Source organism: Heterodontus francisci, chromosome 10 (assembly GCF_036365525.1).
Source record: "Heterodontus francisci isolate sHetFra1 chromosome 10, sHetFra1.hap1, whole genome shotgun sequence".
Lineage (NCBI taxonomy): Eukaryota > Metazoa > Chordata > Chondrichthyes > Heterodontiformes > Heterodontidae > Heterodontus > Heterodontus francisci.
This window is the reverse complement of record NC_090380.1, coordinates 85,586,744-85,613,747: the sequence shown is the minus strand read 5'-3', so window position 1 is coordinate 85,613,747 and position 27,004 is coordinate 85,586,744. Positions and strand designations below refer to the sequence as shown.

Sequence of the window (27,004 nt, the reverse complement as noted above, 5' to 3'; positions counted from 1 at the left end):
GAGATAGGGGAATAAGAAACTGCTTGAGGAGAGGATGACAAGGCAGTACACCAATCAGACTCCGACACCAAGAAACTGCAGAAGTTTGTAGACCAATTGGGAACAAAGAGTAGGTGTTACTGATTTGTATGAATAACTATAATAAGGCTTGATTTGGCGCGAAGAGTTAGTTCAGTTCGGGGGGTGGTTAGTTCGGGAGTTAGTTTAGTGTATGTGTTGCTTTTAGTTTTAGTTCAGTTCATTGTTAGGTTTTCTGAAGATGTAACAATTAAGTACTGCAATAAAGTTTCTTAAAGCTACAGTTGGACTTCGTCTCTCTTTGTGCAACTAATGGGATCCAACAATTTGGCGTAGTCGGCAGGATCGCTGGAGAATTAAGACCGAAGCCACAGACATCGGACCTATATCGGCGCCCCATAATTAAGGACTCCTCTTTATGTTCAAAGTCCTTGGTCGTTGTCTAAATTTCGATTCTCTGCCACGCGATCCCGAACTTGGCGGTGTTTGACGGAAATACCCTTTCTTGTGCGGCTCGAGACCCCTTTCTAGATGTCTAACTTGGCGGTATTTGAGGAAATACCTACTTGGCAAAAAGCCTGACGGCTTGAGACCTACTTCCCTACCTGAATGGATAAAATGACAGATGAAGGCAACCGACAGTTACCAACTACTGACAAAAGGGGGTGGACCCCACCTGACGTTCCCGAAGATGAAATACTTCAGCAGTTGAAAGAATATGTAGAGCAACAGTTTAATCTGGCTAAAACATACACTGAGATTGGGCAAAAATATGGCACCTCCACGGAATAGTGGTCCCTGGAAGATATAAATAGAGTTTGGGTAAGGATAAAGAACGGACCCAATGGTCCTTGGCTGCTAAAGGCCAGAGGGCTCCATGTCAAAGTTTATGGCAGAGTGACATAAAAGACTATGTTTTAGAGTAAAAACAAGTTACTGTGTCTTTGATTTGAATGTGTGAATGTTGGAAGCTTCCACGAATTAATTGAATGTCCCTGGGATGTACAGCTTGTGTTCTGTACAACTTGTGTTTCGTAGAACCGACTGTCGTTAACTCTTTGTTGTCTGGCTTTAATGTTGAAAGCATGGGTCTATTAAGTTGTCTGGAATTGAATGGGTGAGAAAAGTGATTGTTGAGTGTATTAATTTCAATTAAAGATTGTGTACCCAGTAATGGGATATAAAATTAAATTATATTTTAAGTTAAAGTTTTATTTTTATTTTAAAAGTTGGTTTTGCAACCGTGAAAAGGCAAGGAACAATTTTCTAAGAGATAAGCTTCAGCCTTGAAGGTCTGAAGATGTCTGGCAAAAATCCAATTTGAAGTTTAAAACACTGCTTTAATTGGAAACTCTGCTATTGCTTTATTTTACAGTCTAAACCTGAAGACATGTTTTACTGACTGTGTTTAAGAAGCAAATGTCAGGAATTGGATATTGGTTTAAGGGAGAGAAGGATAAACAAAGGAGATATAGGAAATAAATCCTGTTTAAAGTTTGTGTAAGGAGTTAGTGTTAAATCTTCTGTGTTAAGAATGTTAAATAACTCTTCCTTTAGTTTTTAGTTTTATTACAAGCATTTGAAAAGGTGCCTGAAGAAAGAACAAGAAAAATGATGTAATTTTTTTTTAAAAAGGCACGTGCTATTCTGTTCTGTGTGTAGTTAATAGGTATTATAAGTTAATAAGTCTGAGTTAAGTTTATATTAAGGTTAATTGACCTGCTAAGTTGAAGAACTGGAAATTTCATTTGTGGCCACAATGAACTTTCAAGTTTATTATGTCAAGTTTTGGAGGAGTCTTCAGTTCCGGACACAAGACTCGTTCATATAACATTGGCAGTTTTGATTTTTAAATATTTATTGCAGTGAATTGTAATGTGGAAGCATCTTTGTTATAAAAAAATCCTGGCATTAGGAACCTCTTCGAAAAGATGCTAAAAATTTGAAAACAATTGCAGTTTGATCTAAAATGCTGTCTTTCCTGATGGAGATGCTTTCCTTTGAAGTTGATAAGTTACTAATGATTTTGTTGTTTTCAAACCTGAAGGATACCAAAAGGATTGAAAAAAAGTTTAAAATGGAGCAGTTCTTTTCGATCAGAAAAAAAAGGTTACATAAAGTGAAGTAGCTGAGAACAGATATAAGTGGACAAATTAACCCACTTGGCTCAGGGGCAGAGCCACAATGGATTCTTTGTGGGGTTTTTTTAAGCAGGTGATGGCAGGTTCCAAGGCCATGTGAGAACTGATGCCACAGCAAGAGATCCAGCAGCTTTGAGAATTTAAGAATTTAACTGCAGACATCAAATGCCACAGCATCTTTATCAATGAGACAAAGTGCTTGAGAAGGAGAGATAGTTGCAAGCACTTCTGTCTTTAACGTACAAAAAAATACCACCAAGTCTGGGCATAAGAAATTGGAATCAATAAACAAAATTTAATTGATATGAGTAGTTATTAAAAGCACTCAAAGGGAAATTGATCTGATATTTAAGAGGACAATCAAAGTTTTAGAAAATAAAAAACAAAACAGTCTAAGTGGTTTACTGTGTTGGATATTAGCAATAGGTTCTGGTCCATACCACTGGCACAAGAGTGTCAATATAAATTTGCGTTTACGTTCCAGGGACAACAGTTCACCTGGATGTGTCTCCCCCAGGGATTTCATAATAATCATCGATATTCCACCTTCCTCCAGAAGGTCAGAGTGAAAGTTAAGCTGAAAAAGGCACAGATAATGAAGGAAAAGGTTTCTTATTTGGGAATAGTAATAACACAGGGAAAGCATGAGACAGAGCAAAAGTGAGTGCAGACAATCCTCGAACTCCCCCTAGCGCAAGATATTAAAGCTCTAAGATAAAAAAGAGCAGTTCCTATTCCAGGTTGTGAGATTAAACGGACAAGAAGCACCAACATCCACGATTACCCCCACATCCGAATTACCGACGAATAAGGTTACGACCCAGCAGTCACAAGTGACTGGTCTCCCTTGCCCTGCCTTAACTGCAGGACCAGAAAATGGACTTGCGATAATAAAAACGAATAAAATTTTATATGATAATATAAAGCTTGAGTTGGTACCGGTAATATTGAATATCTCAGATTGGAGGCAAATTGATGCAGGACATGTACCAGTTTGGATCAATGATACCCAGTTGGAATACTTAGCTAGTCACACAAATGATAAAATTACCAGGTGCCAACTCAGAAAACTTAAGGTATGGAAAGGTCAGGAATGTGTAAATACAGGATCTATGAGTATTGGAGTAGTGTTGGGAATACCTGTCATTCTGAGAGATAAGTTGGGGATGCAATTACATGAAGTAGAAAATATAGGGGTGATAAGGGGAAAAGATTACATAAAATACTATGATATATTACCCTATGTTGTGGAAATTGGAAAAGAGGTAATTGGAGTTCCGAAGAAGGGTCACTGACCCGAAACGTTAACTCTGCTTCTCTTTCCACAGATGCTGCCAGACCTGCTGAGTGAATCCAGCATTTCTTGTTTTTGTTTCAGATTTCCAGCATCCGCAGTATTTTGCTTTTATTTATATTGTTAATTGGAACAACATTGGCTGAGTGTAGTCTGGAAAACCAGGTGGTCATATGTCCTCATATATAAAACGGCAGAATCAAAATGTGGATTTAATGCCACTGTAAATTGCACCATGGAGACTTGGAAAGCATTGTCAGGGCTAACCCATGTGGCCTATATGGGAAAGGGGAGATATTGCTTAACCACCACAGCGAAGGAGTACCAGTCTGGACATAAACGGACTTGTCCGGTGAGCAACAGTATATTTTGGTTCAACCCACAAATACCAACCCGAGTAGAGAAGATGGAGTTGGTAGAGATACATAAACAAAAGACAGAAACGATAACTGTGACAGAAAGTATTAAGGAGGATTTGACAAATTACCTCCGGGAATATGAATATACTATTCAGCCATTGCCCACACGTTTGGGTAAAGAGAGACAGCAGCTAGAAAGTCATTGCTGTAGTGTAAAACAATCTGGAACAACAGTTGAAGAAGCTACAAGATGAGATTGACGAGATAAATGATTCTACCTGGCAGGAGGACTTATGGAACTGGGGGTCAAACATGCAGATACAGCCCTGGTTTAGAATTATCTCCCATGTCCTGATAGTGGTTTTGGGTATCATGGTGTTATATGCGACCTAGTTAATTTGGCAACTTAAGAAATTAATTAGGCGATGTGAGAGGATGTATGAATATAGGTTGGACAGCTACCCGAAAAGCAATTAGTGTTCGAACTTGCTCTGTAAAAGGAGGGACAATTAGTTGTGCCATAAAAGGGTAATTGTATAACCTTTTCATATATACTTAAAATGAGTTAATGAATGATCAATGTACTCTGAGAACAATTGTATTATGTTTGTACAATTGATTATGTAATAGTGATGCTTAAATGAAATTGTAATTGTACATGTGTACTACCTTTTATGTTTTTGCTCATTAAGTGCTGTTGTAAACAAGTAACTGAAGCCCCTGCAAAACTTATGCCTTTACAGAACTCCCGCGGGCCCCTCCTGTGGCACAAGCAGGCAACGTATTGAGTGTGACTCCTCCGGATGTTGAAGGCTGTTTCTAGACAAGTAGAGACCATTAAAAGCACCTAGGTGGGATCAAGGGAATGATTCTTAAAAGTGTTTTGAAGAATCAAAGGGGGGACTGTGGGAACAGAATTTTCGAGAACAGAATAATATGGGGACATTTAAGGTGAAATAATTAATCAATCATGTACTACTAATAAACTAACATCGGAGCTGCAGAGACAGCTTATCAGAAATGATTTCATAGCTTCAGGGCTGCACAGACAGTTTATCAGTAGGAGTAGACTAACAAGTAAAAATTCACAGGACAACTGTAAGCTGCTTCATAATTGTACCACAATCAGCCCAACGTTCCAATGAGATAGGGGAATAAGAAACTGCTTGAGGAGAGGATGACAAGGCAGTACCCCAATCAGACTCCGACACCAAGAAACTGCAGAAGTTTGTAGACCAACTGGGAACAAAGAGTAGGTGTTACTGATTTGTATGAATAACTATAATAAGGCTTGATTTGGCGTGAAGAGTTACTTCAGTTCGGGGGGGGGGGTGGGGTTAGTTCGGGAGTTAGTTTAGTGTGTATGTTGCTTTTAGTTTTAGATTAGTTCAGTGTTAGTTCAGTGTATGTGTTGCTTTTAGTTTTAGTTCAGTTCATTGTTAAATTTTCTGAAGATGTAACAATTAAGTACTGCAATAAAGTTTCTTAAAGCTACAGTCGGACTTCGTCACTCTTTGTGCAACTCATGGGATCCAACAATGGAACGCTGCTCACCCCGAGAGCACAGACCAAGCTGAAAGTCCAATGCAATGGAAATAAAGAAGAACTTCAGTTCCAGATAGTGGAGATAAAGCAAACTCCCCTCATCTCAGCTGAAATAAGTCAAAAGCTTGGCTGGTAACATTCCACGTACCAGAAAAGATTTGTAATGTTTCACATGACACCAAGCCATTGACTGCTGAACAAATTCTGACCAATTACATAGAAGTTTCACAGGTCTTGGCTGCCTTTCTGGTGAATATCATCTCGAAGTAGATGAGACTGTGAGGCCAACTCAACATCTTCCATGGAGAGTTCCGGCTGCCCTCAAATCCAGCCTGAAAAACAAGTTAGAGGAGCTTGAAAAGGTAGGAATAATGAAGAAAGTGACAACTCCTACAGACTGGATTAGCAGCATGGTAGCAGTGAATAAACCTGGAAAGTTGAGAGTGTGTTTGGATCCAAAGGACCTCAATAAAGCTTTGAAGAAATATCATTACCCTATACCAACCATCGAAGAGATTCTGCCTCAATTTGCCAAGGCAAAAGTCTTTACCGCCCTAGGATGGTTACTAAGGATGGATACTGGCAAGTGAAGTTGGATGAAAGCAATAAATTTCTGACTGCTTTCTGGATGCCATTTGGGAGGTACAGATGGCTGCGCATGCTATTTGACTTTTCGACTGCGAGTGCCAATGCAGATAGCATGAGATAGTCAATGGTCTAACAGGAGTGGAAGCAATCGTGGATGATCTTCTAGTCGATGGATGTGGAGAAACAATGGACAATGTCATCACAGACCATGATCAGAATTAATGAGACTGCTAGAGTGAGCTCACCAGATGAACCTGAAGATAAACAAGAAATAATTGCAGCTGAAGATGACACAGAACATGCACTGACAGATAAAATATTTCACCCTGATGCTGATAAGGTGTGAGCTGTAGCAGAGATGCAGCAATCAACAAATGTGAAGGCAGTTCAACGATTTGTTGGATTTGTGAATTACCTGGCCAACTTCTTGTCCAATTTGTCATCAGAGTGTGAACCTCTACACAAGCTCACTTCAATGGATGATCAGTGGTATTGCAACACAGAACAAGAAGCAGCTTTCACTCACATCAAACAACTAATGACAACAATGCTAATGCTGAGGTACTATGATGTCAATGAGGAAGTCACCCTGCAATGTGATATCCGTGAAACAGGACTTGCAGCCACCCTCATGCAACAAGGACAACCAGTTGCATTTGCATCCAGAGCATTAATGCAAACTGAATGATGTTATGCACAGATTGAGAAAGAGTGTGTGGATATTGTTTTTGCTTGTGAGCATCTCAACCAGTACCTGTTTGGGAGAGAGAAAGTGATGGTAGAGTCTGACTACAAGCCACTTCAATGCACCTTTTTCAAACTACTTCTATCTGCTCCAAAGCATTTGCAAAGGATTTTACTTCATTTTCTTGGATATCTCTTGGAAGTAAAGTATTAGCAATGGAACCAGATGTACATCACCAATATGCTGTTGAGTGCTATGCTCCCTTTGAACGAAGTTGATGATGCTAGTACAGAGTACAAAATCTTCCAGATTCAACAAGAGGCAACAGCACGACATGCTCTGTAAATCATCAACCCAGCAGAAACATTGAATCTGACAAACAAGCATCTTGCTCAGATCAAGCAATCTATGAAATGCGATGCAACTCTTTTAAGTGCCACAGGAATCGTGCTGAAAGGATGGCCTAAAACCATCAAGGACACGTCTGTTTCTGTAAGTGAGTTTTGGGCAGACAGAGATGAAGTGACTGCCCTAGATGGCATCTTGTACAAAGGGGTGAGGGTAATTATCCCTGAAGAGATGAGAAAATCAAAGAAATGAGGCCAGTCGGAGGAAGGCAAGAGAAGTGCTCCACTGGCCAAACATCAGCAATGAGATTAAGGACCACATCAGTCAGTGCAGTGCTTGCAATGAATATCAATCTGAGCAAGCTAAGGAATGCTTCATGACTCATAATATCCCAGATAGACCATGGATGAAGCTTGGAGTAGAGCACTTCAGTCTCACTAGAACTCATTATCTCGTCGCAGTCGACTACTATTCAGACTACTGGGAGTTAGACCAGCTGACGTAAACATCTACCCAGTGGCATGATAGAATGCCTGAAAGCACACTTCAGTCATCATGGCATTCCCGACCTTGTGATGAACGACAATAGCCCTCAGTTCAGGAGTGAAGAATTTAGACACTTCATGAAAGATCGGGAAAGTCTGTACTGCACATCATCTCCACACTAGCATCAGTCAAATATAAAGGCTGCAGTAGCAGTAAAAATTGCAAAAAGGATCATAAAGTAATCTACTAGATCCAGCATAGATGTGTACATGGCAAACTTAGAGTAGAGAAGCACACCTACTGAAGTCATGGAAAGTAATCCAATCCAGCGACAAATGTCACACATCACCCAGGCAACTCTTCCATCAGCTAAGAAACACTGAAGCCAATAGTAGTAACAGGTGTGAGTGACAAGATCATAGTGAAATCACAGAAAGTCAAATGCTACGTTGATAAAACCGTTAAATCATTGCCAGAGCTGAGAGTTGGAGAGCCAGTCAGAGTGTAAATATCCAACAGACTCAAGAAAAATGAGCCCATTTGGCAACTTGGGACTTGCATGAAGAAGTTGTGACATTGATCATACCAGGTGAAGGTGAACGACCAGGTCTATCATTGCAACAGCAGACATCTACACTCAACCGGAAAAGCTGCTCCTTCACAGCTGTTAAGACAGATCTGAGTTCGCCAAATCAACAAGGAACTGAATGACCATCAGTCCCAGAAGTCAACCATACTCAGACCAGCACAATAGATGAGCAGCAACATTCCCCAGAGAAGGAACACCAGCAGCATCACCCAAGGAACCAGCAGACACCAGACAAACAGCCAATAACAATTCATACGTGCACCATAAAACAACCTGAATGCTTTAAAGATTATAGGTGAAATACGTGTGTTGGGAAAGACAAATTTGAAAGGACAAGAAAGAACAGATTGCTTTTAATTTCGGCAATAGCTATTTTACACACCATATGGAACAGTAACTAAGATTCTAGATTTAGGTAAGGCTGACTTCATGGGATGAGACAGAGATTCGGAGGCAGCAAAATGGACAAATCTGTTAATGGATAAAACAAGAGAACATCAATGGGAGGTGTTCATAAAACGAACCAGTTTATAACCCAAAAAGCAAGAGTTTCACTTGCCAAAAAAGACAGACATGGACAGCTAAAGATGTAAGAGACATAAAACTAATGCACAAAAAAGAACACATATCCTGGCAAATGGAAAAGATTCAAAGAACAACAAAGATTGAAAAAGCACATAGTAAGAGCTACAAAAAAAAGAGTATGAAAAAAAAACTTGCAGGTGTCATGCAGGCCCCCACCTGCCAAGAATGAGGCACATTAATTTTGCCACATGGGCATTAAATTTCAAATTGTTGCTGGGAAGTAGAGAAGGGCTGTGACAAGGGGTTGCCAGGTCCCCGGCTGGAAAGACATTTTTGCATATTAACAGACAGTGCTTGGAACAAAGGAGCTATCCCCTGCTCCAATGCAATCCACGAACAAATGTGGTCAAACCAGTTAGTCACATGACTAACCTGCTTGGCAGTCTGGGTTTTTTTCTGAATTGTACAGTTTGAACTGATAGCCTGCAGAAAGCAGAATGCTCCTGGACTGAAGAAAACCTCATGTTTGTCTGCCTGGCCCCATATTTTTCTCACACGCCTCTGAATCCACTGAAGACACATAAACCTCAAGAGAAAAGTCTCTTACAGCAAACAAGATTTAAGAAGAATACTGGGCCCTAACAAAGAGCAAGATCTACCTACAATCAAGGACTCTGCAGTGAGCTCAAAGAACTGTAACAACAACTCTTCAGATATGGCCTCAAACCTTTCCACTTTATTTTTCTTGTGCTCTTTTCTGTCTCTATTTGCATGTATGTATCACGTATGCATGCTAACGTGGGGCGCAGCATGTATCCATAGGCGTTAACTGAATTAGAGTTTAATAATTTCAACTATTTTTCTTTAAACCAGAGAAAGCCTGTTTGTGCTGGTTTCTTTGCCTTATAATTGGAAAGCGGTGAACAAGGATTCACCAAAGGGAAGCTCAAAACACGGAGTGTTTAAAATTAAACCCTGTAAGACTAAGTGAAGGCTGGGAGGGACCCTTAGACACCTTTCTCACTGGGTCATAACACAAGTATATCAAAATTGACACAATTTTATTAATGATTACACTAAGAAAAAGAGGGTGGTCAGAAGCAACATGGGCCCCTTGAAAACTGTTGTCAATGAAAATAAGGAAATTATGGATATTCTGAATAATTACTTTGCATCAGTATTTACAGTGGAGGAAAAGGTCAGCATGCCAGACATCCCAAGCAAAGTATTATTGAATCAGGGACAGAGACTCACCAAAAATAACAGAAGCAGGATAACAATAATGGAGAAATTAATGGCACTAAAGAGTGACAAACTCCCAGGACAGGAGTTTTTCCATCCCGGGGTTAAAGGAACACTGCAGATGCATGAATTATAATCTTCCAAAGTTCTTTCAATTTGAGAACATTTCCTTTAGATTGGAAAATTGCTCATGTCACTCTACTATTTAAGAGATGTGACAGATGGAACCAGTTAGTCTAACATCTGTTGTCAGGAAATTGTTATAGTTTATCATTAAGGATAGGGTGACTGAACACCTTGAAAATTTTCAGCTCATCAGAAAGCTTATTCACTTTGGTATCTAGAGTAGAAAAGCCAATTTTTTTTAAATGGTGAAGATTAATGTTCAGAGAGATTTGGATATCTTCAGACAAGAAGCACTGAAAGTTAGTATGCTGTTACAGCAAGCAATTAGAAAAGCAAATGACATGTTAGCCTTTTTTGCCAAGGGGCTGGAGTACAGAGTAAGGAAGTCTTGATGCAATTATGCAGGGTTTTGGTGAGACCACACCTGGAGTACTGTGCGCAGTTTTGGTCTCTTTATCTAAGGAAGGATATACTTGCCTTGAAGGCCATGCAGTGAATGTTCACTAGATTGATTGCTGGAATGAGAGGATTGTCTTATGATGAGAAATTGAGTAGATTGGGCAGATACTTTCTGGAGTTTAGAAAAATGAGAAGTCATCTCATTGATACAGGGAACTTGACAGGGTGGATGCTGAGAGGTTATTTTTCCCTGGCTGGGGCATCTAAAACTAGGGAGGTATAGAGTTCAATTATTTAAGACTGAGATGAGGAGAAATTTCTTTAATCAGAGGGTTGTGAATCTTTGGAATTCTCTACCCCAAAGGGCTGTGGATTCTCTGTCATTGAATATATTCAGGACTGAGATAGACAGATTTCTGGGCTCTAAGGAAAGCAAAGCATTTGGTGATCAGCCAGGAAGTAGAACTGAGGTCAAAGATCAGCCACGATCTTGCTCAATGGCAGAGCAGGGTCGAGGGCCATTCTTTTATGTTCTTATGTTCTTTTATTTAGTGCATTGCATTTAACACCTCTACAAGATGACAGCTATAAACATCTCAAAATCTGCTCAAAGTTTAAGATATCATTGGAAATTAATTGGAAATGCACTGTGATATACCCACTGTCTTCCTACCTGAAACGTTAACTGGGCTTTTCTCTCCACAGTTGCTGCCTGACATGCTGAAAATTTCCAGCACTTTCTGTCTTTATTTCAGATTTTCAGCATCTGCAGTATTTTGCTTTTATCTCTCAATTGTATGAATCCTTCCTCCTGATTGCTATCAAAGGATTCTGTTTGAAAATGTGAGTGCATAAGATAAAGAAAGAAATAACTTCAACTATGATGCCCTCATGGTTGAATATCCTTCCAATCTGAAACATTGACAATTGGAACTTGGCCAAAGTACTGGAAGGCTGTGAGAGCTTGTGTAACTGTTCCTCCATATCAGTTGCTGCCTTCAGTAGAGGATGCAAATTGTAAAATACTGCCCGATACCAGAGGTTACAAAAGGAATGTATTTACAACTCTAAGAAGAAATGTAAGACATTATCTAGTACATCCCATATTCATATCACAGCAGATTAATTACCCTCTGTTGTGCTACTTAATTGAAAACAACTGAAACTACAACAACAACTTGCATTTAAATAGCATCTTGAACCTTGTAAAATATCCTTCACAGTGCTTCACATGAGCGTCATCAAACAAAATTTGACACCCTGCTACATAAGGAGATTTTAGGACAGAGGACCAAAATCTTGGTCAAAGATGTAGGTTTTAAGGAGCATCTTAAAGGAGGGAAGATAACTAGAAAGGCGGAGAGATTTAGCAAGTTGTTCTCCTTATACGTTCAAGTTAGCGTCCCTTGGGCTTAAGGGAGTAGAGATGAGGCCCTACCAGAGGAATGACCAGAGGGGGAGTGTAATGGTTTTACTTGGCTCGAGGGCATCAAAGGTATTACTCCTGTACTGTCATCACCAAAAGACAAAATCAAATACACCATGACCTATTGTATATCTTTTATTATGCAGGGTTTGGCATCTTGGCTTGAAGTATTGTCTCCAAAAGAATTTTTTTTTAAATGTATTATTTTCTTGACTTTTAACCCCTTCCTCTGTATCACATACACTCCCAATCTGAGAAGTGGATCAGTTCTATGGCCTTTAAAAATACAGCACTTGGATAATTCTAAGAGGTGCATGGGAATGATCAACATTAACTTGCCATTCAATTTTCCATCAATAACTGTAAAAAAAAACCTTTAAAATCTTAAATTAATGAGGGCTCTAATTCAATGCATCATAAATAATTTAAATGTTGTCATGCTGTAGGAGGTATTTCATATTCAAGTTTATTGATATTCTAGTGTTGGAAAGTCTGGTTCGATACCTCGTGTATCTATCAGAAGGAGAGAGAGAAAAGCAAAATGGAAATAAAAGAATTTTAAGTGACGTACCTTTGGAAATAACGACTCTCTTCTCCAATTAAGAGGACTTTCTTATAATCTTTTTTAGCGTGGTTAATACGAGCAGTGCAGGGAAGCTTCTTTGGCTTGTAACAGAACCAGGGCTCCCCAGTCCTGAGATCAGTAAAGTTACAGAGTGGTTTAGTTTGAGGCAAACAAAGATTACATACGGTGGTCTCTGACATACCCCCATATTTGAAGGTACTTTGAAAATACACTCTATCTGGATGTTCCTCACGTAGCCTTTCAAGTGCTTGGACCCCTTCACTGGGATGAACCAAGGAAACAGACACTTCAACTTTCCCTGGCCAAGATAAATTGAAATTTATATAGTAAGATCCATTTTGGTTATCTATAACTGTTCCTGCTGAACCAGCTTTTAAAGCTGGGGTGTGGATCCGGGCTTGGAGATAGTCACCCCCATATTGTTTTGGGTGTCCTTCAAAATCATTCATTTGCAGCATCACTTGTAACTGATCTCCAACATAGAAAGTCTTTGCAGAATTTAAAATAACAAAGCGAGCATGTGATGGGTCGCTGCTTTTCAGAAAGGGCACAGCGGGGTTTGGTGGTTTTGGCCATTCAATCATTTTCATAAGGAATGTTCCCTCTGATCTTTCTTCAGGGGTGAAGCTGTGATTCTGGTAGCCACATTGCAACAGTCTATGTGCCCAAGGGAGCTTCCTTGTTTCCACTTTCTGCCTCATTGTGGGATAAATCTTTGGAGTTGGATATCTCCTCCATTTGGGCTCTGATCCAGAAACTGAAGATTTATCATACTGTGAAAAGGAAGGACAATTTTAATTAATTTATTTTCTGTTGCCATCGTGTGCATTTTATTTCTCAACACACATCCTCCTGTAGAGTCTAAACAGGGTAGTGAAGTAATGCGATAGCTACAGACACACAATGCATGTAAAGTAGTGACGCAGGTTCAACAGGCAATCAGAAAGCAAGCAAAGCACTATGGGTAAATTGTCAAAGGTTGGAATTAAAAGCAAGAGCAGTTATGTTAGACTTATACAGACCACATGTGGAGTAATGTGCACAGTTCTGGTCTCCATATTATGAAAATAATATTGAGGCACTGGAGAAGGATCAAAGACTGTTTACAAGGATGAAACCAGAACTGAGAAGTTATAATTATGAAAAAAAACTGAATAGGATGTGACTCTTGACTGTTGAAAAGCAAAGGCTGAGTAGTGATCTGATAAAGGTTTTAAGATTATTGAAGGGTTTAATAGGGTAGAGACAGAGCAGATGTTTCTACTTGTGGGACAGACTGAAATGAGGGGCCATAAAAATGATTGTCACTAATTAATCCAATTGGGAATCAGGAGAAACTTCTTTACCTGGAGAGTAACTAAAACATTGAATTTGCCAGCACAAGGATGGTTGAGGAGAAGAGCATAAATTAAGTTAAGAGGAAGAGAGAGAAGCTCATGAGGGAGAAAGGAATAAAGAAGACTTACTACAATTGTACAGGGTTTCGGTGAAACCACATCTTGAGTACTGTGTGCAGTTTTGATCTCCACATTTAAGAAAAAATATACTTGCACTGGAGGCAGTAAAACAAAGGTTCACCAGATTGGTCCTTGGGATGAGGAGATTGTCCTAAGATGAGAGGTTGAGTAAATTTGGCCTTTACTCTCTGGAGTTTAGAAGAATAAGAGGCAATCTTATTGAAACATACAAGATTCTGAGAGATTGTTTCCACTGGTCGGGAATCTAAAACATGAGGGCACAGTTTCAGGATAAGGGGCTGATCATTTAGGACTGAGATGAGGAGAATTTACTTCACTCAAAGGGTTGGGAATCTTTGGAATTCTCTTCCACAGAGGGTTGTGGATGCTCCAACATTGAATACATTTAAAGCTGAGATAGACAGATTTTTGGACTCTCAGGGAATTACGGGATATGGCGAGTGGGCAGGAAAGTGGAGTTGAAGCCTAAGATCAGCCATGATCGTATTGAATGGCGGAGCAGGTTCGATGGGCCATAGGGTCTACTCCTGCTCCTACTTCTTTTGTTCTTGTGCTCTTGAATACAAGGTTCTTCTGATAGGGTTAGATGAAGAGGGGTTGGAGGAGGTTTGTGTGGAATATGAATATTGGCATAGACTAGTTGGTCCATATGCCTCTTTCTGTGCTGTTCATTCTGTGCAATTCTCTGTAACCATAAAAGAAGCAAGGAAGGACAATTCAGATCAGAGATTTTTCAGGATTGCTGCACCATGATTAAAGAGTTGCATGGTTAAATGAAGCAGTATGGATGTAATAATATATATTATTTAGACGATATCTCAGACCAGAAGAGGAAACAAATCTGTAGAAAGTCTGAGCATAGATTCTCAGGCAGCTCAGTGAGCTGATTCTGTCAATGCCTGAAGCTTCCCAGACCAAGAAAGTTCCAGGTTTAATCTCCAATGTGTGCATTCCTGAGTTAGTGACTGGAGAAATATATAATCAATATTCCCACTCCTGATCATTATTGAGTGATTCCTGTTGGAAGAGTTTGTGTGGCATTGGGTGAGAACAGGGTTGGGCTTCACCATGATGCCCTCCTACAGGTCAGGTGGCCTGTAAGTAAACCCTTGATCAAAGTATTGGAAAGCACTGGCTGCCCATGAAACTGTATCACAGCAGGGTTAGTTTTCATAACTCCATTCATAATCTTGAGAGCTTTAATTATTTCCGTTCTTGTGACATGAACAGCCATAAAAGTTTGAATCATTCTCAGTCAGTCATGTTCAATAAACACCAAGAAATTTGCTACCAGTGAATAACAACAGCTTAATTATGCTGAAAATTGAAGCCACGCTGAAGATTGGCCAACATTGGGAGAGCTGTCCCACAGACTAGTCAAGTGACAGCCTAACGTGGTGATATTCACAGAATCATACCTTACAGCCAATGTCCAGACACCTCCTTCAACAACCCCTGCTATGACCTCACCTACCAGGAGGACAGATGATGGCACAGATGGAAGGGAGTGGCCCTGGGAATCCTCAACATTGACTCCGGACACAATGAAATCTCATGGCATCAGGTCAAACATGAGCAAGGAAACCTCCTGCTGATTATCACCTACTGCCCTCTCTCAGCTGATGATTCAGAGCTCTTCCATGTTGAACACTACTTGAAAGAAGCACTGAGAGCAGCAAGGGGACAGAATGTATTCTGAGTGGGGGACTTCAATGTCCATTACCAACCTTGGCTTGGCAGCACCACTACTGACCAAGCTGGTCGAGTCCTGACAGACATATCTGGCAGACTGGGCCTACGGCAGATGGTGCGAGATCCAGCACAAGGGAAAAAGCTACTTCAACTCATCCTCACCAATTTACCTGTCACAGATACATCTGTCCATCATAGTATTGTCAGGATTACCATTGCTGAATCTCCCAGCATCAACATCTTGGGGGTTACCATTGACCAGAAACTGAATTGGACCAGCCATATAAATACTGTGGCTAGAAAAGCATGTCAGAGGCTGAGAATTCTGCGGCAAGTAACTCACCACCTGATTCCCAATTTCCTGTACACCATTTAAAAATTAGGAGTGTGATTAATACTCTCCACTTGTCTGGATGAGTGTAGCTCTAACAACACTCAAGAACCTCGACAACATCCAGGACAAAGCAGCCCACTTGATCGACACCCTATCCACAACCTTAAACATTCACTCCTTCCACCACTGGTGCACAGTGGCAGCAGTGTGTACCAAATACAAGATGCACTGCAGCAACTCTCCAAACCTCCCTAAACAACACCTTCCAAACCTACGCACTTTATCACCTGGAAGGACAAGGGCAGCGGAAGCATGGGAATATCACCACCTGTAAGTTCCCCTCCAAGTCACATATCATCTTGACTTGGATCTGTATCGCTGTGCTTTCAGTGTTGCTGGGTCAAAAACCTGGAGCTTCCTCCTTAACAGCACTGTGGTTGCACCTGTACCAAATGATGTGGTGTGGGACTACCACTGTGCTAAATAGGATAGATTCAGAACAGAGCTCGCAGCTCAAATCTGGACAGCCATGAGGCATTGTGAGTCATCATCAGCAGCAGAATTGTATTCCACCACCATCTGTAACCTTATGGCCTGGCAGATCCCTCACTCTACCATTATCATCAAGCCAGGGGAACAGAGGAAAATAAGAACATAGGAGCAGCAGTAGGCCATTAGGCCCATCGAGCCTGCTCCGTCATTCAACAAGATCATGGCTGATCTTCCACCTCAATGCCATTTTTCTACACTCTCCCATATCCCTTGATATCTTTAATATCGATAAATCTATCGATTTTTGTCTTGAACATACTCAATGACTGATCCTCCACCGCCCTCTGGGATAGAGAATTCCAAAGATTCGCCACCCTCTGAGTGAAGAAATTCCTCCTCATCTCAATCCTAAATGGCCTACCTCTTATCCTGAGACTGTGTCCCCTGGTTCCAGACCCCCCAGCCAGGGGAAACATCCTTCCTGCATCAACCTTGTCGAGCCCTGTAAGAATTTTGTATATTTCAATGAGATCACTTCTCATTCTTCTAAACTCTATAGAATATAGATCCAATCTCCTCAATCTCATGGCGTATGACAATCTCCCCATCCCAGGAATCAGTCTGGCCAACCTTCATTGCATTTCATCGATGAAAAGTATATCCTTCCTTTGGGAAGAAGAACAAAACTGTATGCAATACTCCAGGTGCGGTCTCACCAAGGCACTATACAATTGCAGCAAGGCTTCTTTACTCCTGTACTCAAATTCTCTTGTGATGAAGGCCAACAAACCATTTGCCTTCCTAACTGCTTGCTGCACCTGCATGTTCGCTTTCAGTGACTTATGAACAAGGGCAGTCGGGTCCTTTTGGACATCTGCACTTCCCAATCTCTCACCATTTAAGAAATACTTCTGTTTTCCTACCAAAGTAGTTAACTTCACATTTTTCCACATTATAGTCTATCTGCCATGTTCTTGCCCACTCACTTAGCCTGTCTAAATCCCCTTGAAGCCTCTTTGCATCCTCCGCACAATTCATATTCCCACCTAGTTTTGTGTCACCAGCGAACTTGAAAATATTACATTTGGTCCCCACATCCAAATCATTGATAAAGGTTATGAATAGCTGTGGCCCAAGCACTAATCCTTGCGGTTCCCCACTAGTCACAGCCTGCCAACCTGAAAATAACCCATTTATCCTCGTTCCTTGAGGAGTGTCAGACAACATGCAGGAGCAGCAGCAGATGTACCTAAAATTGAGGTGTCAACACGGTGAAGCTACAGCACAGGACTAGATCATGCTAAACAGTGGAAGCAGCATGCTATAGACAGAGCTAAGAAATCCCACAACCAATGGATCAGAGCAAAACTCTGCAGTCTGGCCACACACAGTCTTGAATGGTGATGGACAATCAAAGAACTAATGGTAGGAGGAGGAGGCTCCATGCACATCCCCATCCTCAATGATGGCAGGGTCCATCAAGTTAATGCAAAAGGCAAGGCTGAAATGTTTGCAACCATCTTCAGCCAGACGTGCAGAGTAAATGATCCATCTCAGCCTCCTCCTGAAGTCCTCAGCCTCACAGAAGCCAGGCTGCTGCCAATTTGATTCACTTCATATTATATCAAGATGTGGCTAAATATCCTGGATACAACAAAGGCTATGGGACCTGACAGCATCCCTGCTTCAGTGCACCAGAACTCACCATGCCTCTCGCCAAACTATTCCAGTGCTACCAGACAATGTGGAAAATTGTCCACATAAAGCAGGACGAATCCAATCTGACCAATTACCGGCCCATCAGTCTATTCTCAATCATCAGGAAAGTGCTGAAATTTGTCATTGACAGAGCTACAAGCATCACTTACACAGCAATAACCTGTTCACTGATGCACATTTTGGGTTCTGCTACGACGACTTGACTCCAGACCTCATTACAGCCTTGCTCCAAATATGATAAAAAGAGCTAAATTCCAGAGGTGAGGTGAGAGGTAAAGGCCTGCTACCCCACCTGGACACAACGGGACCCGACGACATGTGTCGGGTTCGGGTAGGCTCGGGCCGCTCTTACGGGTCCAGCCTTCGGGCTCGGGTTTGGCTCGGGTTTTCTTTTGTGACTTGAGCCGGCCTTTAGTGAAAGTGACTGCCCATAATCTCAAGCAACATTTGACTGAGTGGGGCATTAATGAGCCCTTGTAAAATTGGAATCAATGGGAATCAGGACGAAAACTTTCCATTCATTGGAGTCATACCTAGCACAAAAGAAGATAGTTGTGGTTGTTGGAGGCCAATCATCTCAGCCCCAGTCATCGCTGCAGGAGTTCCTCAGGCCAGTGTCCTAAGCCAACCATCTTCAGCTACTTCATCAATAATTTTCCCTCCAGCATAAGGTCAAAAGTGGGGATATTCACTGATGATTGCATGGTGTTCAGTTCCATTTGCAGCTTCTCAGATAATGAAGCAGTCAATGCCTGTATGCAACATTCAGGCTTGAGCTGTAAAGTGGCAAGTAACATTTGTGCCACTGAAGTGCCAAGAAATGGCCATTTCCAACAAAAGAGTGGCAAACTTCCCTTGACATTCAATGGTATTACCATGAACGAATCCCCCATTATCAACATCCTGCTGGTCGTGGGGGCGGGTGGGTGGGGGGGGAGGGGAGGATCACCATTGACCAGAAAATTAACTTAATCTGCCATATATATACTGCGGCTACAACAGCAGGACAGAGGTTGTGCATTCTGTGGTGAATGACTCACCTTGTGACTCTCCAAAGCCTATCCATCTGAAAGGCAAAAGTCAGGAGTGTGATGGAACACTCTCCACTTGCTTGGATGTTTGCAGCTCCAACAACACTCAAGAAGCTCAACACCAGCGAGGACAAAGTTGCCCACTTGATTGAAACAGCAGATTAACCATTTTGAGTACTGTATAACTTTTAGAACTGTACATATGCTAACTGCCAAGAATGATTTTTGGCATCATCTTAAACATTCATTCCTTCCATCATCAGTGCAACATGTCTGCGGTGTGCCCCATCGACAGGATACACTGCAGAAACTCACCATAGCATCTTTGACACACCTCCAAAACCTAAGACCTCGACCACCTGGAAGGACAAGTGCAGCAGGTGCATGGAAACACCACCATCTTCAAGTTCTCCTCCAAGTCGCATACCATCCTTGTTAATTGTATAACAATTGTGTTTAACTATATGCAGATGGAGGATGTGTATTGGAGTCTTACTGGAGCACATATAAGGAGATAATTACTGAAAATGCATGAGGGTTTTGAGTTAGGAGCTATATGTTAGTAATCTTTCACTCTGTTAATAGATGAAAGACTGAGTAAAGATTGGGTCCAGTTTCATCCTTCAACAACTAGCTTTCCTGAATATATTATTGGAGCAGAGCATGGTTGCCTTAAGGTGAAGGTTGGAAACTAAGATATTTTTTCATATAGAAAACTAAAATCCTTGTGGCTATTGTGGAAAATGACAGAAAGTAAGTGTAAATTGTCAGGCATGATATTTTCTGAGTCTGAACCGTAGGACCATTTGAGGAATGAAGTGGATATGTGGACATGGGTCACGTCCCTACCAAAGAGAAAACAACGTATGGCCTTGGCATTGTGACTTCCTACCAAAAGTAAAATCAGAAGTAAAGTATTTTAGGAGCTGGATGCTCATTGGTTGGATACTGATGAAGGTTTGAATCTTCGATTGGAGTTCTTGGATGAGATTTATAAGAATTTCGGGGCGGCACAGTGGCGCAGTGGTTAGCACCGCAGCCTCACAGCTTCAGCGACCTGGGTTCAATTTTGGGTACTGCCTGTGTGGAGTTTGCAAGTTCTCCCTGTGTTTGCGTGGGTTTACTCCGGATGCTCCGGTTTCCTCCCACATGCCAAAGACTTGCAGATTGATAGGTAAATTGGCCATTAGCAATTGCCCCTAGTATAGGTAGGTGGTAGGGAAATATAGGGACAGGTGGGGATGTGGTAGGAATATGGAATTAGTGTAGGATTAATATAAATAGGTGGTTGATGGTCGGCACAGACTCAGTGGGCCGAAGGGCCTGTTTCAGTGACGTATCTCTAATCTAATCTAATCTAATCTAAAATGATATCTATTAAATGTCTATGAGGTGTGGTCAATCTTTGATTTTGGAGAACAGATGGTTAATCAATGAAGGAATGTAACATGGACTTTAACAGACTGTATAAAAGATAGAGGAAATTCAAATTAGAGATCATTGGTTCAGTGCTAGTTTTAAATTGCTGGATTGTGCGAGGGTGTCACATTTGGATAGGGTTATGAAATGTTTTAATTTTTTTGAGAACTCATATTTAGAATTATGGACATTGGTTCATTTGGGAAAACTGAAAAGATTCTGTGGATGTCATAGAGTTATAGAGTTATACAGCACAGAAACAGGCCCTTCGGCCCATCATGTCTGTGCCAACCTTCAGGCACCTAACTATTCTAATCCCATTTTCCAGCACTTGGCCCATAGCCTTGTCTGCTATGGCATTTCAAGTGCTCATCTAAATACTTCTTAAATGTTGTCAGGGTTCCTGCCTCGACCACCTCTTCAGGAAGTGTGTTCCAGATTTCAACCACCCTCTGAGAGTAATTTCTTTTCCTCAAATCCCCTCTACACCTCTTGCCCCTTACCTTAAATTTATGTGTTTTTTCACAAGTGTCACTGAGAGCTCTTGTTTGAAAACAAACCTGTACTGGATGTCACATGCCTTAAACTCAATAAATAACAGATGACTTGGGGAAAATGTTTGCAGAGAAATGACAGGTCAAAATTTATGGTGGTCAGGAGGTTTCACTTTTGGGATATTCTTTTGGTTCAGTTGGCATATTAGCTGTGTTGAAAGCAATTGTGTTTGTAGCCTGCTGTAAAACACCCAGCTCCTCTTTCTCTATCTCTTTGAAAAAACCCTGCGAATCCAGTGTGTGAGAGCTAAAATCCCTGATGCCGCATTTTTCCTGAGATGCTCTTGAAAGGCCTTCCATATTAATTCTCAATGTCACCTGAAAAGAACTGCTCCAGAAAAGATCCTAATGACCCATCTATCTGTAATCATACACCAGACTGTATGCAATTTTTGGGACACAACATATGTTATCCTTTTTTTCCAAGAATTAGCAAGTATTTGACCTAAGTATTTTTTGTCTTTCTTTTGCAAAAGACCTCTACAGAGAATATTTCTTTCTTTTTATTGAACCAGTGTGTGTGAGTGTTGAGCATTTAAAAAGGGAACTTTCGTATTTCAATTTGTGTGTCAATGTTTTTTCTTCTTTTCTGGATAAGACTTGTTTTACAGTAAACTGATAATTCTGTAGTTTATTAAAGAAACCTGGCTGGTATATTTTATTCTTGGATAAGGAGTAAAGTGTATGATTGACCATATCAGTATCTGGGTAACCATTTAAATATATGTTGTGACCTATGGAGATGTGAACCTCGGGAAAGACAGAGCACTCCTCCCACCTTGGTTGTAATAACAGGCTCCTGTTTCTGACTGGTGTTCGGTTTTTGGAAAAAAAAAACTCTCTGTTTGATCAGATGTCTGCTGCCTTAAAAAAAATTCCTGGGAAAACTGTCATTTCCTGCAGTCTTGGTGGAGCAATTGGGACATTCTGTGGTGATGCAAAGAATTGAGGACTCAATGATTGCTGGATTTCAAAATGGTCCAGATACCGGACACAGACATCAGTACAATGGAAGAGTTACAGACACAGAAATGAGGATGAAAGCACATCTGGATATTACAGCAGGAGACAGAATTGGAATAGCAATAATAGGTGAATTAGTTAATAGGTGCTTCAGATGTGACTTGAAGTATCATTATACAATGAACGGCCCAAAGCGGAGAAGCAGGGTCCTCAAAATGACACATGACATAGAGAATTTTGAGGCAGAAGATAAAGATAATGGTGAATCTGAATGAAATGGATTAGTCACAAGGGGTTTTAGTCCAGTGATGAATGTGTTCACCACAGATTTGTTCAACTGTGTTGTATTAGATAGAGCTTGCACTTCAACTGTATGTGGAACAAATTGGTTAAAGTGTTATCTGGATTCACTCAGTAATGAGAAGCAATGCAAGGTTAAGGAGCATAAAAGTACTACTTGCTTTAGGTTTGGTGATGACAACATATTGAGGTCCGTAAAGAGAGTTTTAATTCCATCTAAAATAGCTGAAGTAAACCACTTTATCAGTACTGATGTAATCTCTAAGATACCTTTGCTGTTGTGTAACCTTTCTATAAAAAAGACTGTCTTGCAGGTCCCCACCTGCCAAGACTGAGGCCCACATTATTTCACTACATGAACATTAAAACTTAAAATTGCGGTCAGGAAGAAAATAGGGCCTATCACAAGGAATTGCCAAGCCCCTGACTGGAAACATATTTGCATGTCAGCAGGCAGTGTGGGAACAAGGGACCCAGTGCTGGCTTCCCCAATACACAGAAGAAGTGGGCAGACCAGTTTGGTCACATGATTAAATGACTGTTGGAGTTTTTTGAATTTGAACTTGCTGAGAGAAAGAACTCAGAAAGCTCTTTTCTCCTGGACTGAGAACACCTCTCTCCTTTCTGCTCACCTGTCTTTCTCACAGAGCTGAAGACCCATTGACGACACATGAACCCCAAGAGAGAAAAGTCTCCTACAGCGAACAAGGTTTAAGAATACTGGGCCCCATTGAAAATCAAGACTACCTACAATCAAGGACAACAGTGAGCTTGAAGCACAATAAAAACCCCTCTTCAGAGATTGCTTCAAACTTTTTTACTTTATTTTTCTTCCGCTCTTTTCTGTCTCCATTTGCATGTGCATATTGTGTATGCTTGCTCGCATGAGGCGCATCGTATATCCATAGGCAATAACCGTATTAGAGTTTAAGTTTTAATAAATTTCACTTCTCTTCTTTAAGCCTGTTTAAAGCCTGTTTGTGCTCATTTCTTTGCCTTATTATGCGAAAGTGGTGAACAAGGATTCACAAAAGGGGGAGCTTAAAACACAGTATGTTTAAAAATTAAACCCCGTTGCAACAAGACCATGTGAAAACAGTAAAAAACCCTTTCTCACCTGGTTGTAACAGAAATTTGGGGGCTCGTCTGGGATTTTACCCACAGACAAACAAGAGAAATTGGAAGTGAGAAGCCAAATTGTTCCCAATCAAAAAAAAAAGAGCAAGATTAATACAGGTTTTCTTGTGGTTGTGTGTGATTGAATACGGACATGTCTGTGACTGAAGCAAGTAGCTCTTCAAGCCAAGCTGAAGTAACTTGGGATAAGTTAAAAGCACTGTCCATGGAGGAGCTGAGAAAAAATGGCTGAGCAGTGTGGTATTGTTGTACATGGCAAGGCTAGGAAGTATGAACTCCTAAGGCTGGTGGCCCACCATTTTTCCCTCAAATCGGAAGAAGTGGAAATGGGCTTAGAAGCAGAATCTGACAAGGTTTTGTTAGCAAAGATACAATTAGAACAGAGAAAGCATGAATTTGAGAAAAGAGAGAGAGAGAGAGAAAGAAAGAGCCTTCCAAAAGGAACGTGAAGAAAATGAAAGACAGGGGAAAGAGAGATAGAAAGACAGTCGAAGGAAAGAGAGAGAGAGGAAAAGAGATTGAGAAGAATATTTCAGAAAGAATCTGAAGAGACAGAGCTAAAGTGGCTTGAGTCAACTAGTGGGTGACAGAGTAACCCTAGTGAAATCATGGCCAATATGTAGGAGCAGAATTCAGGGCTGGGTGCAAAATTGCTAAAACTCACTCAACTAATTCCAAAATTCAATGAGGAGGATGTGGAAGAATTTTTTTGTGTCTTTCGAGAAACTGGCAAGGTAGCTAAAATGGCCAGCTGAGACCTGGACTGGAATTTTACGCCACCCCAATGAAATGGATGGTGGCAGGAGGGGTGACGTAAAATGGAACGGGAGGCTCTGGAGTTTTCTCGATCTGCTCCCGCCTCCGGCCCCCATTTATGTAGGGCGGGGAGGGGGGCGAGAAAAGGCCTGCCCGTCCCAGGTCAATCAAAGCCCTTAAGTGGCCACTTAATAGCCACTTAAGGGCTTTCACCCGCCTCCACGCAGATTTTACATGAGGCAAGTGGCTGTCCTGGAGCCTGGAAAAGCTGCCTGTGAAAACCAGGCGGCTGCGATCATCTAGGGGAGGCGGCCCTGCTCATCGGACACAGAACCCTCAAAAAGCAAGCTAATCAAACTTATCTGGAGTTTGAAAGAAGTAAGCAGCTGGCTTTTAACCAATGGCTGAGGACTGTTATAATACAGCTCAGCTATGAGACTCTCAGAGATGAAATTCTGTTAGAGGAATTTAAAAACTCTCCCATTCTCAATAAAAACCCATTTAGAGGAGCAGTGGGTTCAGGGAGCCCAACAAGCGGCTGTTCTGGCCAATGAGTTTGCTTTAATTTATAAGTTGTTTTCCAAGGGGAGAACCTTTCCTGCCTGGTGATATCAGCCCAGGCAGTCCTGGAAGAGAAGGGAAAACAAGAGACACAGGGGGCTCTCCTCCAGCCAAAAATAGGTGCTGTGAGCAAGAGTAAGACCTGGAGACCTGTGTACTTCTATTGTAATAAGGCAGGGCATTTAAAAGCTGACTGCTGGAAACGAAAGGGAAAGCCAGTGGGGCTAATCAGGGCACACCCACTCAGTGAAGACAGCACCCTGATGGAAAGTACAGCAGAACAAGCTGTGGCTTTAACTGCAGTAAGTGTGCAAACCAGGAAGTTTATTACGGCCAGTGGAAAAAAATTTAATCGGATTCCTGAAGAATATCAGGGTTTTGTGTTTGAAGGGAAAGTAACCCCATACCCTGGGAGTGGGACAAGCAAGCATACAGTGATTCTCAGGAACACAGGGGAGACTAGATCCCTTTTACTGGGAAAAGGCCTGACTTTTCCCCTAGAGAGTGTAGTGAACACCAAAAATATGGTGAATGGTATTGGAGGGCAGTGTATGCCTGTACCTGTACACTGGGTGCACATGGAATGCTGCCTAGTTTCGGGACTGATGACCATAGGGATTGTCCCTAGTTTGCCTGTGGACGAGGTTGACTTGCTCCTAGGTAATGATCTGGTAAGGGTGAAGGTGGAAGCCCCTCCAGTAGTGAAAGAAACACCGCAGGAGGTCAGAGAGACAGGATTTTAAGATTGAGTTACTGATGAGAAAATGGAGTTCTCCTCACAGACCTGAGCGCAAGGAGTGGATGGTAGTTCACCACCAGTCGAGGCGGTGGCGTAGTGGTATTGTCACTGGACTAGTAACCCAGAGACCCAGGGTATTGCTCTGGGAACATGGGTTCAAATCCCACCACAGCAGAAGGTGGAATTTGAATTCAATTAATAAATCTAGAATTAAAAAGCTAGTCTAATGATGGCCATGAAGCCAATGTCGATTGTGGTAAAAACCCATCTGGTTCACTAATGTCCTTTAGGGAAGGAAATCTGCTGTCCTTACCTGGTCTGGCCGACATGTGACTCCAGACCTACAGCAATGTGGTTGACTCTTACATGCCCTCTGAAATGGCCTAGCAAGCCACTCAGTTGTATCTAACCTTTACGAAGTCAATAAAAAGGAATGAAACTGGACAGACCACCCGACATCGACCGAGGCACTGGAAACGACAACGGCAATCCCAGCCCTCTCGACCCTGAAAGTCCTCCTTACTAATATCGGGGGGCTTGTGCCAAGGTTGGGAGAGCTATCCCACAGACTAGTCAAGCAACAGCCTGACATAGTCATATTCACGGAATCGTACCTGACAGACAATGTCCCAGACACTGCCATCACCATCCCCGGGTATGTACTGTCCCACTGACAGGACAGACCCACCAGAGGTGGTAACACAGTGGTGTACAGTAGGGAGGGAGTTGCCCTGGGAGTCCTCAACAGCGACTCTGGAACCCATGAAGTCTCATGGCATCAGATCAAACATGGACAACGAAACCTCCTGCTGATTACCACCTACTGCTCTCACTCAGCTGATCAGTCAGTATTCCTCCATGTTGAACAGCACTTGGAGGAAGCACTGAGGGTGGCGAGGGCACATAATGTACTCTGGGTGGGGGACTTCAATGTTCATCACCAAGAGTGGCTCAGTAGCACCACGACTGACCGAGCTGGCCAAGTCCAAAGGACATATCTGCTAGACTAGGTATGCGGCAGGTGGGGAGGGAACCAACAAGAGGAGAAAATATACTTGACCTCGTCCTCACCAATCTGCCTGCTGGAGATGCATCTGTCCATGACAGTTTTGGTAGGAGTGACCAGCGCACAGTCCTTGTTGAGACGAAGTCCCGCCTTCGCATTGAGGATACCGTCCATCGTGTCGTGTGGCACTATCACCGTGCTAAATGGGATAGATTTTGAACAGATCTAGCAATGCAAAACTGGGCATCCATGAGACGCTGTGGGCCATCAGCAGCAGCAGAATTGTACTCAACCACAATCTGTAACCACAAAGCCCAGCATATCCCCCACTCTACCATTACCATCAAGCCAGGAAACCAACCCTGGTTCAATGAAGAGTGCAGGAGGACATGCCAGGAGCAGCACCAGGCATACCTCAAAATGAGGTGTCAACCTGGTGAAGCTACAACACAGGACTAACTGCGTG

The 27,004-nt window shown here is 41.8% G+C and overlaps 1 protein-coding gene across 1 annotated transcript in view; it reads right to left on the bottom strand.

Annotated features, from left to right (window-relative positions):
- The window catches only part of LOC137374208 (NXPE family member 3-like), a 50,124-nt gene extending 28,748 nt beyond the window's left edge, over positions 1–21,376 (bottom strand). The window contains exons 1-4 of the mRNA XM_068039995.1: positions 21,190–21,376; positions 18,365–18,481; positions 15,310–15,368; positions 12,343–13,130 (exon numbers count right to left, since the gene is read on the bottom strand). Coding sequence (XP_067896096.1) covers positions 12,343–13,130; positions 15,310–15,368; positions 18,365–18,481; positions 21,190–21,376 — 1,151 coding nt within the window. The remainder of the gene's footprint in view (positions 1–12,342; positions 13,131–15,309; positions 15,369–18,364; positions 18,482–21,189) is intronic.
- Between the last annotated feature and the right edge of the window lie 5,628 nt (positions 21,377–27,004).